At 54.8% G+C, this 13,440-nt stretch overlaps 1 protein-coding gene across 1 annotated transcript; it reads right to left on the bottom strand.

Annotated features, from left to right (window-relative positions):
- Positions 1 to 1,282: 1,282 nt before the first annotated feature.
- FEZF2 (FEZ family zinc finger 2) lies at positions 1,283 to 4,013 on the bottom strand. Its single transcript, XM_069865575.1, has 5 exons — positions 3,717 to 4,013; positions 2,526 to 3,341; positions 2,296 to 2,430; positions 2,068 to 2,200; positions 1,283 to 1,661 (listed from the first exon to the last, which is right to left on the bottom strand). Exons 2-5 carry the CDS (start codon positions 3,291 to 3,293, stop codon positions 1,402 to 1,404), a joined length of 1,296 nt encoding a protein of 431 aa, XP_069721676.1. The 5' UTR covers positions 3,294 to 3,341; positions 3,717 to 4,013; the 3' UTR covers positions 1,283 to 1,401.
- Between the last annotated feature and the right edge of the window lie 9,427 nt (positions 4,014 to 13,440).

A 13,440-nucleotide genomic window follows, 5' to 3' on the forward strand; every position in this document is an offset into this window, starting at 1 on the left:
GGTTCCCAGCGCTGCCCGCCCCGTCTGTGGCGGCTGCGGGGGAGCCGGGCTGGGCCGTTATCCTCAGCCCCGACCCGCCTGCTGATACCGAAAATACCGGCAAATAAACTCTTAAGTCTCGTTTCGGAGTTTTAGAAAGCGAACGTCCTTTATCAGGCCTGGGCAAGGTGCGGGAGCGATCTCTTGTATCACCGCCTCTTCGCTACGGGGACGGTCCCCACCCGAGGTTCTCAGAGCCCGGAGACTGGCATTTTCCTTTTTTTTAAAGACAATTTTTTTTTCTTTTTTAAAGTCAATTTTAACCTGAAGCTCTGTGTGTGTGTCCCCCCCAAAAAAAATTTTTTTAACGAATTGTGCCACGATTTTTCCCCGCTGCCAGCTCCCTGGGCATCCTTTCCCGCTCCTCACCCGCCCCGAACCATCAAAACGATCCTTCTGGCACGGAAATATCCACGACCCGAGAAACTCCGGAGCCGTCGCCGTCCCCGCCAGCGGGAGCTCCCCGGGGAGCACCGGGCGCCGCACCGAGCGCTGCCTCCCCCCGTTCCACCGCCCCGGGAAGCCGGGGAAGGCGAGGTCCCCGTCCCGCCGTCCCCGAGCCTTTTTGGGTCCCGCTCGTCCCCCTCTTCGTTAGCGCAGCCGGCCCGGCGCGGCCCCTTCCTCCGCCAGAACAATCTCTTTCCTAACGACGTGGCCGGAATAGGCGCTTGCATATTAAAAGTGAGGGAGGGGAGGAGATGAGGAGGGAATATTTAGTGTAATCCAAGTGCTTGATTATCCGTATTCTGATCAAAAAGAGTTTCTGAGGCCTGCTGGGAGCGATTAGATTAATGTAATGCGTTTGGAAGGGTCTGTGTTTTCTCTCTTAATTTGGGTCATTACTCGGGAAGCAAAGCGCGAGATCGATTCATTTCACGCGGGGGCAGAGGCGCTGGGGAGCGAAGCCGCGATGCTCCGGGACGCGGGGACCCTGCCGGCCGCCCCCCGCGGGTCCCGCAGCCCCGGCCGGGGGTCCCCCCCTCCCTCGCTTTGTTTCCTCCGGGGGTCGCGCGTTTTTTTTTAGGCGGGGGATGTCGCCGTTTCATCCCGGTTCCCCCGGGGCCGGGGAAATGAGACACCTGCGAGGGGCCAGTTTATTGTCCCATGATAGATATAGATATATATATGGATATATATATTCCTCACTTATTCGAGCGTACATTTAAAATGGAGATTTACAGACACGTATAAAGAGCTGTCCGGGCCGGGGGTGCGGCGGGGCCAGTTCCCCCACCCCGGTGCCGTTAAATAAGATTCCTCTTATATACAAGTGCGGCTCGGGATCGCTTGCTACCGGCGGCTGAGCTCGCTGGGGAAGAGACAGAGAAGTGAAGGCTGGTTTGGATCAATAGAGCCGGTCCCTCAGCTCTGGCCGCCGCGCCCGGGGTCCCGCGGTGGTTGGGGAGCGCTGGAAACGCTGTCGTGTAACTTTCGGACGTGCTTCTTTAAGTCAAAGTTTCTGCAAAATCCTTTCCCGCAAGTGACGCACGTGAAGGGCTTCTTGTCGTTGTGGGTGTGCATGTGGAAAGTCAAGTTATAGATCTGGTGGAAGGCTTTGTTGCAAATGGTGCACTTGTACTGCTTCTCCCCGCTGTGGGTCAGCTTGTGGTTCTTGTAGTTGCCTGCGAGAGGGTTTTGGGGGGGTTGGGGAAGGAAAGGTGGAAAACGGGGTTACCCCGGGGTAACCCCTCATCACACGGGGGTGGCAGGGCAGGACGGGGCCGTGGGGAAGCGTCGTGTGTCCCCCCCGTTGCCTCCTCCCCGTTGCGGCGCAAATGAGAGCGGGGTCAGCGCGGTGACCCGCGGCAAAGCCGGGGCTCGGGATTAGGAGCGAGGCCCGGCACCTCTCATTTAAAAAGCATTTAGGGAGAACCGCGTTCCCGGGGCCGCTGCCCGGCCGAGAGGGAGAGTAATTGGGAGCGGCGGCTCTGCCCGCTCCCCTCTCTCCCCGCAGGGCTCGCCGCCGCGGTTAATCCCCGCTAATGACGGGAGAGGGACCCGCGGGGCCCCCGGCCCGGCCCGGCTCACCTTTCTGGTGGAATCCCTTGCCGCAGAACTCGCAGACGAAGGGCTTGTAGCCGGCGTGGATGCGGATGTGGGTGTTGAGCGTGGAGCTCCTGTTGAACGCCTTCCCGCACTGGTTGCACTTGTGGGGCTTCTCCTGCGGCGAGAGAGGGGGGCACGTCAGGGGGGGCGGCGGGGGATGGAGGTGGGGGACACACTCACACACACCCCCCCCCCCCGCCCCCCACCTACCTGCGTGTGGATGATTTTGTGCCGGCACAGGGTGCTGGCCTGGCGGAATCCCTTCCCGCAGACCTTGCAGACGAAGGGCCGGGCCCCGGTGTGCACCGGCATGTGGCGGGTGAGGTTGTAGTGCGCGTTGAACACCTGCGGGAAGCGCCGGGGAGGCGAGGTCAGGCTGGACGGGCGGGGGTCACCGCCGCCCCCTCCCTCCCCCGCGCCGCAGCCCCCTCCCCTCTTACCTTGCCGCACACCTCGCAGGTGAAGTTTTTGGGCTTTCCCTCGGCCGCCCCGCCGCCCCCCGCCAGCTTGGCGTGTCCCTTGGCGGGGCCGCCGCGCTCCGCCGCCTCCTTCAGCGCCTGGTCCAGGGGGCCCGGCAGCCGCTCCTTGGGGGCGAAGGGCGGCGGCGGCGGCAGCTTCTCCCCGGCCAGCCCCGCCAGTTTGGCGTTCTCCAGCAGGAAAAGCTTCTGGTGGGCCGAGAGCCCTCCCGGCGGCGGGGCGCCCAGCAGCCCCGCGGGGAAGAGCTGTCCGTGCAGGATGTCTCCCGGGCGGTACCCGGCGTCCAGGTAGTTGAAGTAGTAGAGGGAGCGGGGGGCGGCGGGGACGGCCCCCGCCTGGTGGATGACCTGCGGCTTGACGAGCCGGGGCTGGCCCAGGGCGAGCTCCGCTTTGCAGCACACGCCGCAGTTGGCTTTGCAGAGCCCCGCGCCGCCCCGCGAGCCGCTCTTCCAGAGCTCGGGGTAGCTGAGCAGAGTCTTGGAGGGCACCTCGTAGCCCAGCGGCGGCAGCGGGATCACGCAGGGCAGCGGCGAGCAGAGGCTCAGCGGCTTCTTGCCCGGCTCCGGGCCGCCGTGCCGCTGCTCCGGGGCCGCCTTGGGCTCCGAGCCCTTGGCCATGATGCGCTCGATGGAGAAGGCCAGCGTCTTGGCGGGGTTGGCGGCGGCGGCCCGGCCGTCGTGGCGGGGGCACGGGGAGGGCATCACGGTCTCCAGCGGCCCCGAGCTCGCCATGTCGCCGTGCGGGGACTCGGGGCGAGCGGCCACCACCCGCTCTCGGCTCTGCATTCCAGAAAAGCCGGGAGACAAATCAATTTAATAAGCACCTTGTTCTCTCTCTCTTCTCTTCTCTTCCCCCCCCTACCCCTACCCTTGCACACACCCCACACCCCCCCCCCCCACCGGCACCCCCTCCCTATTTACATTCAAATGAACATATCCAAGAACAATGGCACGTAGGGTACCAGATTACTGCTCATTAAGCGAACGCGCTAAAGTAACGTGCGAGCTAGACCTTGTTAGGGTTTAAAAAAAAAAAGGAAAAAAAAAAAAAGGAGGAAAAAAAAAAAAAAGAAAGAAAAAGAGAAAAAAAAACCCTTCTCCCGAGCCCGGTGAGAGCCGTCCCAGTCCCACCGGGGCTGCCCCGGCCCCGCTTACCTTCGCCCGGCGCCGGCGAGGCGCATCCAAGCAGCGCGGGGCGGCCGCAGTCACATTTCGATAGCAAACATCTCCCTCGGCGTCAGATCGCCGGCTCGTACATTTAAAGCTGACATCACATGAAGTCACTTCGAGCAGGATGACACGGGGATGCCACCGCGGATCTTCCCCGAGCCCAGGAGCCGGGCTGGAGCGCGGTGGGCTGGGGCAGGGAGAGGGAGAGCAGCCCCCCCGCGCCTCCACGCACAATTTCCTTCCACTTTCAGACGCACAAATCGCTCGTGTGCGAGCTGGTTTGTTGTTTTTTTTTTTTTTTTTTCCCCCTCTCTCTCTCTCTCCCTTCTTAAAAAGCAACTTGCAAAGCAGAGGAATCGTTTTGCATGTGGCAAATTAGAAGGCAAGTGCGATTCACAAGTTGGGTGGAAAAGAGTGCTCCAGTTCTTGCTGGGGTTAGAAGAGCCACTCCGAGGGTTTTTTTTCGTCTTCCTTTTTCTTTTTTATTTAAGAAGGGGAAGAATGATATTTTTTTTTCTTTCTCCTCCTAAAGCAACTACCACGCAACGATGCTCGAGTTATTTTGGCAACCCATCTGCAATCAGCTCCGTTGCAACCGAGCTGGAAGATAATTAATAAATTGTCACTTATCTGCGAGCCTCCCCAGCATGTATAAATTAATAGCCAACCCATTAATTAGGACAGTGTATTAATGTTAATTAAACTAAGTTTAATTCCACCCCCCCTCCCCTCTCAGGGTAACTGGTGATTAGCTTCAAATAAACGCGGAGGGAGTCGAGTCCAGGGCTGGGTTTTCGCTGCTTTTTTAATTATTTTATTTTATTAAAAAAAAAAAGGAGGAAAAGGACCCGTGTGCTGGAAACGGGAGTTTTGCAAACTGTCCCCTCGAGTGGTCCCCGCTCCCGGGGGCGGCCAAGCGGCTCCCCCTGCCCCTTCTAGCCCTGGTTGTGCCCCCCCCCCGCCCCCCAGTCAGCATCGCTACGTTATCGCTCCTGGGTTTCTCCCCTTCCCCTCCCTAATTAACCGGCTCGGTGCGGGAGGGAGGGTTTGCGGGCACCTCGGGGGCGGTAACCAGAGGAGCCCGTACCCACCTGGCTGGGGGGGGACCCGGCGGGGGGCAGCCCCTCCCCGGCCGCCCGTCCCTCCCCGGAGCCTTTCAGGGGCTCCATTCCCCAGCGACTCAGGGCTTTCCCTTCTCTTTCACTGGTGGCCACTAAAGCTCCGCGTGGAACCCGGTTTTGTGTGTTTCTAAAATAAAGGGGAGGATTATCCGGAGGAGGGGGGGGGGGAGGGGAGCGAGGGGGTTAGGTTGAGCTTGGCCAGAGGTAAAGCAAGCAATGAAAAGGCCCATATATATAATTTTTTTTTCTTTTTCGCCTTCCTAAGAAAGTTCGGAGGAATTGGGGGTTTGTGCGGCTTTGACAAAGCCTGTGCCCCCCCCCCGCGGGGCAGCTCGCTGCTGGCTGTTTGCAGACACCTGCGAACCACAACACACTCCAGAAAAAACTTGGAAAGCGACGGATAGAAGCGCTGGGGACCGGGAGGAGGAGGGAGGCGAAGGATGCTCCGGGAGCATCAGGTGTCGGCGAACCCCCGGTCCTCCCCGATCCACCCGGGGGGGGGGTGGGGACACCACCGCCCCGTTATTTTTTTGGGGGGGGGGGGAGGGTGGGACGGGGCGGCGGAGACCCGCATGCACCGGCACCGACGGCGGCTGAGCCCCGGGGAGCCGAGCCGAGCCGGGCAGGAGGCAGCGGGGCTCGCCGGCTTCAGCGAAGTATTTAATTAGCCTCCACAAACTTCTTTTCCTCGCCTGCAGATTATACTGAGTGGAGGGTTGGGAACTATTTTACACCTTGCCACTCACATGTTAATTAATCTCTATCTAACCCTAATTGCAGTTTATTCAAGCACCGCTCAACAGCTCACCCACACAATAAACACTGGGGCTGCTTTTATCCATATTACTCCCCGCTCACACGTTGAGTAATTAACTCCAGTACCAACTAATAGTGCAAACAAATATTTTCTGTAAACGAGATGATTTCGGGCGGGATGAAAGCGGGTGCGGAGCCGGGAGCTCGCTGCCAGCCTCCCCGGGCCGGGGCTCCCCCCCCTCCCCTCCCCGCTGGATCCCTCGACGGGGCGGGACCCGGGGGCTCCGGGAGGGGGTGCGGGCAGCGGGGACTCGGCGGTTTAACGGGGAGGGAGGGGTTCGGCACGGCTGGAGGCCGCCGGTGCCCCGGCTCATCGCTCATCGCCCGCGGTAGACGGGGCGGCCGCCTGGCCGTGCTCCCCCCCATCTTCCCGGGCATCCCCCTCCCCGATCTTCGGAGGGAAGAAGCGGGTTGCGGGTTTCTCCCTGGAAGCCGCTCGCGAGGCGGCGGCGATCGCTGCCGGTTACGGCGGCGGGGACGGCGCTGCCGGGACCAACGGGGGCCGGGGCGGAGCGGCCCGGGATCGCCCCGCGGCTCCTCCGGGGCCTCTTCCCATCGCCCGGCATCGAAAACCGGCGGGGGGGACCCTTTGGTCCCCCGACAGCAGAACCGCTCGTCCTGGGGGGGTCCCGGGCTGTCCCGGGGGTCCCGGGCGGTGCTGGAGCGAGGGGGCGGCCGGCGCTGGGCGTTTATGCTCCGCTGGCAGATAACTTAGGATCCTCCTGGTTATTTAACTTGGCAGCTGCTTAAACTCCGCAGTGGAAGCTGCCGAAAGTTGTTAGCATTACGCTTCGATCTCTCTGAAATGGTGGCTTTGATTTCTATGCTGCTTTGCTTTTTCTGTAATATGTATTTTCTCTTTTTTTTTTCTTTTTTTTTTTTCCTACTTTTCCCGTTCCTAGCAGGAGTTGGAGGCCGCCCGGGCGAGCCCCCGGCCCAGCGGTGAGGACGGGGGGGCAGGTTCTGCCCCGGCTTCGCACCTCTCTGGGGGGAGCTGGGGGCCGTGAGGCAGTGGTTGCCCCCCCAAAAACGCTGCCGGGGCGGCCCCGAGGTGCCCGGCCGGGTGCGCTTCTCGTTGTCGTTTTCGAACGAATTGGCAAGCAGTGAACGGGGAAACGAGGGCAGCGAAGTCGGGGCTGGGCGAGGAGGGGACTGTTACCCATCTAACTGATGTCCTCACCCTTTTCAACCGTGGCGCCTCTGGAAAGGGGAGCTCCTGCTCGTCCACCTTTGGGGCCGGGGGGTGACCCCGGGGCCCTGTCACCTCACAGTGACCACCGACCACTGGAGAGGCCACCTTGGCTGCAGCAGAGGCGCAGGGACCCCCCCAGACTATCCTTTCAGCCCAATGGGCAAATAATCGTAATTTATTTTACTATATTATATTTATCTTTTTTTCAGCGTAATGAAACACCACTGTGGAGCCAGGTTTTGGGCCGCTGCATGGGTCCCAGAGCGAATCCCAGTGGGATTTTGGGAGCGCGCTGGCCCAGAGTCCTTGCGTAGCTGTGCTGGGCAGCTTTGTCAGTGATGTAGCGTCGACTTTTTTAACCTGAGTCTAATTTTAAAAGCTGGTATCCCACCTGCTCCTGAAACTGTTTGAAATCCAGCCCCACTGCAGGGCACCGTGGCAGGAGCTGCGCCGAGTGCCTCGATGGCAATGGAACTGGCTTATGTAATTCTAAAAATGGCAACTCCTTACTTGCCACATCTCCCTCTGCCTCTGCGGAGAGTCCTGCAGAGCTGCCAAACAGAAGCAATTGAATGAACTCTTTTTCTCGGCTTATTCCTCCTTCCGCAGCTCGCAGAAAGGGAGCCAAAGCCTATTCTAGTTTGCCTGTCAACAGAAATGGTAACGAACGGCTCGATCCCAGCCAGGCTGCGTGCCCCAAAAACACCGCCTGCCTCTGAGGAGGGGAGAGGAGAGACCTCACGCGCAAAGTCTAGCTCCTAGTGTGAGCCTGGTCTGGCCCAGGAGGCAGCAGAGAAGTTGATAGAGTCCATGTCATGTCCAAAGTCAACCTGGCTGGTAAAGCGAGCAAGAAGTTGTAGAAGAGGTGAGCTGCTCTTCTCCACCCTCATTGGCAGAAATAGTCATGGAGCATTTCATTTCTGAATGCTGAAACTGAAAGATGTCCCTTCCTAATGTTTTGGAGATATTATTCGTTTTGAAAGAGTGGGAGCTTTTAAAATTTTCTGGTTTTGTGTTGGGTTTTTTTTTTCCCCTTATTTTCTATTTAGGAGAAAAGGTGGGAGGAAGTAGAGAAGGAGAATATAATGGGGGGATGGCCTTGTTCTCACTTTCCCACTGAAAACGTTTCAGAAAAAAAAAGGAGCAAAAAGCAATGAAAATGGGTGGAAGCCCACTTCAGGTTTGTGTTCCTATTCCTTCCCTTTTTTGCTTGGAAGAGGAAGGCCAAAAAAATAAGTGGGACAAACTCTGCGTGTTTTGAATTGTTCTCTCGTTAATGAAATAGAAACCCATCTTATTTTCCTAATTACTTGCTTTTCTAATGAAAAAACTCAAACAGAGCAAGAATCTTCTCAAAGCTTGATGATGGTTACCATTTCCACTGTCTTTTTCAGTGCCCTCCCCACTCAGTGTTTCCCAGCTTTCCTGGCTATGCCACATTTTGAGTTGTTCAAGATCCATATCTGCCCCTGTTTGAACTGTGTCACAGATGTCTCATCCACTGCAGAGCAGGACTTTGAGGTACCGAGGTGGCAGCAGCACCTTATCTGCTTCCTCCGGGCTACATGGGACTGGCAGGGCTGCAGGATCCCTGTCCCTGGTGGTGGTGGCTCAGTTGGAGAGAGCCTGGCTGGACTCCCACACTGACTGGTGGAACTACTGCTGTGCCACTTGGGCACAAGAAAACTGCTGACTTCACCCCAGAAGACATGGGCTAGAAGAACCACTAAAAATCCTCCAACAATTGGAGCCCATGCTAAAAATCTGGACCTTCCTATTGAAGGAAAAAATCTTCAATGCACGACCCAAATATTCCTGGAATGTTCAAGAACACCCACAAATTCTGTAAAAAGAGCTGATAATTTATTTATTTGATTTAATGATCAGCCTAGCTTGTGATTTTTACGTGGGGATGAGGTGGGGCTGGAGTTAGTGATGCTGAAAAAAACGAGTTAGAGAAAAGCCCAGGCGGGTCATTGGCTCTGGAATCAGAGGAGGAGCTTTGGCAGCTCCTCATGAAATGCAGAGCATTGCAGAACCCACCAACGGCTTTGAGACTTCTCGGGTCGGGAGACCCCCATGGGGGTGACCATTTTTCAGCAGGGAGCACTAAGTTTTTGGCCCTTGCAGTTGATGGATGAGGCTGGTGCTCCCCAGCGTGTGTTGGAGGGACTGGCTCATCTCTTACTGCTTACACACCAGGGTTGACCAAGGGTAGAACTGTCACGGGGAGCATTAGCTGCCCCTCGTTGGGCCATCCTCCCCATCCTCATTGCACTGTGCTACTGGGCGACCCCAGCATTGGTGAACATGGCTATGGGACATGTTCCTGTCCCTTATGTGAGGGTCCAGATGTGCTTGGAAGCTGCCCCGTGCTCTGCCTCTGACGTGCATGGCAAACCCAAACTTGCAGTCTCTGCTGGTTTAGCTGGATAGCAAGAAACCTCCTCCACTATCAGAGCTTGCCACCACATTCACTTTGAGTGGTTCTTCTCTTTCCTCCTTTCCCGATCGTGCTTCTCCTCTCCAGCTGACAGCCTGGGACAGTCCTCCGAGATCAGCTGGTGGGGCGCTCTCTGCAGTCCTAACCGGTGTGCTCTTTGTTCCCCCCAGCTGTCGTATCCTCTGGGATCTGCAACAAGTCCTCATTTTCCAGACCCCATCTTGTCAGTCCCCAATCTGATCGGACCACCTGGTTTGTTTTGGAATCGAGCACTTGAGTCATAACATTTCTGTTTATTTCAACAACTGTATTCCTTGCATAGGAAATGAGCCAAGATGGTCCAAGGCGGGGAGAGCGAAGCATGTCGTGGTTGTAATTGCTTTTGCTCTCCTGATATCAAATTTTACAGTATAATCAAAATCTTATTTTTGTACTACTGGACTTTGTTATTGACTTAATCTTCTTAAGTGCTCCTATTATTCCAGTGATTTCATCGTTGCATGTTGATTTTAATCTTTTGATCTCCATATTAGCTACTGCCTGCAACTAATTTGTTGCTCAGTGTTTTTCTTTGTTTTGACCTGTGAGGCATTTTCCTCATGGCACACAACTCTGCTGGCAGATTGCATATAATCTCTGCACTTTTTTTCTCCCATATTTTGCATAGTTACAACAAATGCAGATTTACAACTTGAAATGGAATATGTGTCTTTTAGAAAGGCTGAGGAAAATATCACTTCAGGTTTAGCTCAGGAGCCCAAATATGCTTGAATAAAGGAAATACCACTGAATCCAGCTCAGCGGAGAGAGGTTTATAGACCAGCACATTCAGAATGTGTGGCAACTGCAGTAATTGTAACTCATATGCAGGTGGGGATCAAGGAGTTCCTGAAGGCATCGCTAGAGCTGAGATGAAGCAGGCTGGTTTTTGTGAATGGCTCAAGGAACTCTCCAGGTTGGACTCAGCCTGACGCAGCAGCGGCTCTGTTGAGTCGTGACATCATGGAGCGGGTTTCTGAGCAAACGTTGGCAGCGCAGAGTCGTGAACTTCACAGATAAAGTGCAGAGGTTGAAATATGGCTCAGCTGTGTTTTGCTTGGCCATGAGAGGAGGGATTTTTCCCCTTGGTAGTTGTTGGTTTGACCTGTGCTGATTTAGCAGGGGCTTTGTTTGGTTTAGCTTTTTCTTTTAAAGCTTAGAGAAGCAATTTTTGCCTTAGGTTTGCTGTGACTTTTTAAAAATGAACACAGCCTGAACATTGACAAAGTCATCTGTGCTTTGCTGCGTGCCTGTTTATGCTTCTGAACACAAATTGCCTTCTAATATTTTTGACGTTTTGGTCACTAGAGAGGCAGAAAAGCAATTTCAAAGATGCCCATGGGCCAGGAGACATGCATTGCAGCAGAGGGGAAAGAATCTGTTAGTTGCTGAAATATAAAACAAATGGGCTGAGCAGCTGCTGACACTTGTCAGTCAAATAGTTGATAGCATTTTCAGTCTCCATGCCACATGCTTTAAGTAAGTCTGTCAAAAAAAGGATATTTTCGCTGGACTTCCCTGTAAATATGAGAGAAGTTTTGGCCTGATCTATCATTTAAAATTTTGCTGGCAGAAGAATGAAATTTTCCTCTTTCCCCCAAACTGATTGACATAACTGTACTGGCAGATTCTTCATCTAGGTGCAGTTGTACTGGCAGAAAGTCCTTTGACTGTTGGAGCTCGTTCCATCGCAGCAACGGGTTGAAGCGAAACCAGCAGCAGACCTTTGTGTTCCTCGGCTTTGCCAGAGCACTCCCATCCATCCGCAAGCCCTTTTAGATGTTGCCTGAGGTGCAGCCTGAGTCCTGTCTGCGGCCAGGAGGGCTTTAAACTCGATTTCTATTTTACAGACAGAAGCAAACCATTTTGGCTTTAACATTTCTGCAGGATTAACCCGAGCTGGCGCTTCTCGAGGCTGATGCCGTGGTGCAGCTCTCATATGGGGCAGGATCTGGCTGCCAGCACCCACGTAACCATTCGCAGGGCTAAAGGCAGCAGGGATGAGGGTGCAATGCGCTGCTTTGCTCAGCCACACGCTGCAGGCTCTGGAGTGGGAGGTTAAATCCTGCTCTGCAGCATTGCTCATATGTGAATTTTCTCCCCACTCACACTGAAGTGTGTAACTTGGAAGCTCATCATTTGTGTCCAAACTCCTTAAAAGAAGTGAGCTGGTTAACACGTCTGTATTTTGAGTGTCTGGTCAAGCCTGATGTACCCTCAGAGTTGTTACGGAGTCTCTAAGGTGCTTTGTTGGGGTCTGAGGACACGCAAGAAGCTGTCACAGGCTATAGGGTCATTGCTGATTACAGAAAAACTCAAGCGAGGGTGTCCATCACCGCCGCTTCAGGGAGGCACCTCTGTGTGTTAGTGATGCACAGCCAAGGATCGTCTCCTGAAGGCTGCGCCCACACTCTTTCATTCAAAAAACTGAGCAGGGCTCACTATTTTGAAAGGTGGCAGGTGGAAGTGGGCTGTGTTTTTACCCAATAAATATTTCATGTTAGAAAAAAAGAAAAAAAGAGCCATTTCCAGAGCAGAATCAAGCTGTTTCTCCAGCTCTGCTCTGCCTGACTGGTAGCAGAGCTACAGATTTGGGTCTCCCCCAGCAGTCTTTGCTACCAGCCTGGTGACCGCACCACGTAAGGCTTTCCCAGTGCCTCCTCTTGGAGATGTTGCCCTTGGACTCGATGATCCGGTGGGTCTTTTCCAACCTGGTGATTCTATGATTTGGGACTGCTGAGGGAGAAGGTGAAGAGGGAGCGTGAACACAGGTGTGAAGCAAGGTGTGTGTGGATCTCAACCATGTAGAAAGAAGGGACCAGGTTGTACCTGTAGTTTCTTCACTGCTTTACGTCTTGGGAGGCTTGTTTTGTCAGGCAAGTCCTACAAGGGCTTCAGGGTGGGATTGAAGACTCCAGGCATAATGTTGCCAAGATATAGATGGTTTTTGTATGTGTCCCAGTGACAGAGCTGCAGAGGCACCTGAACTGGTTTTCACAGAATCGTAGAATCACCAGGTTGGAAGAGACCCATCGGATCATTGAGTCCAACCATTCCTATCAATCACTAAACCATGTCCCTCAGAGCCTCATCCACTCGTGCCTTAAACACCTCCAGGGAAGGTGACTCAACCCCCTCCCTGGGCAGCCTGTTCCAGTGCCCAATGACCCTTTCTATGAAAATTTTTTTCCTAATGTTCAGCCTAAACCTCCTTTGGCAGAGCTTGAAGCCATTCCCTCTCATCCTGTCCCCTGTCACTTGGGAGAAGAGCCCAGCTCCCTCCTCTCCACAACCTCCTTTCAGGGAGTTGTAGAGAGCAACGAGGTCTCCCCTCAGCCTCCTCTTCTCCAGGTTTTGGTAGACTCAGTATGACTTAGAACACCCAACTGCTGCCTCAGTTCCTCTGGGTATTTAATTGCACGGCTGGAGGTTGGGTATGAAGGAGAAAAAGCCTTGTCAGTGGCCACAAGGCTGTTTCTGCCTAAATCCTCAGAGGTGGCTTTTCCTGACAATGCTTCCCTCTACCAGCATCATGGAGCAAGACAAAAACCAAGCAGTGGTCTGCTGGGCTACAGTAGGGTTCAAAACTTGTCTATCCTAGTGCATCAAATGGCTTAACAACAAATAAATGAGGGTAAATGTGCATGCCTCCCACCTGCTCCTAAAATAAAGACCCTGCTAATGTCCCTGTTCCAAGGGCGATGGTGTACACTGATCAGCATGGGCAGGTGGGTGTTGGGTGCGTACAGTCCAGAGCCAGATGCTGAAGTGCCAAAGGGGGATATAGGGACCCAAAAATCCATCACTCCAGGCTCTGTAACTGTCCCAGCCCCAGCTGGGACTCAACACTCCCTTCACAGGCTGTTCCCAGAGGGCCCCTCCTCCTCCCATATGTCCAGAGAACGTGTTACAGCTCTTGGGCACTGGAAAACATCTTACTTTAACGGTTCATTATGTCACGCAGGTTCGTCCAGGCAGGACATTTTTCCAACATTCAGACATCTTTTATTTGTGGGTGCTGAGCATTCGTCCTCATTTCCCAGGGTGGCAACAGGTTGCCGTGCTTGGGTGTAAAGGACATCAGCTCTTCTGCTTCTC

Source organism: Phaenicophaeus curvirostris, chromosome 11, assembly GCF_032191515.1.
Source record: "Phaenicophaeus curvirostris isolate KB17595 chromosome 11, BPBGC_Pcur_1.0, whole genome shotgun sequence".
Classification (NCBI taxonomy): Eukaryota; Metazoa; Chordata; class Aves; order Cuculiformes; family Cuculidae; genus Phaenicophaeus; species Phaenicophaeus curvirostris.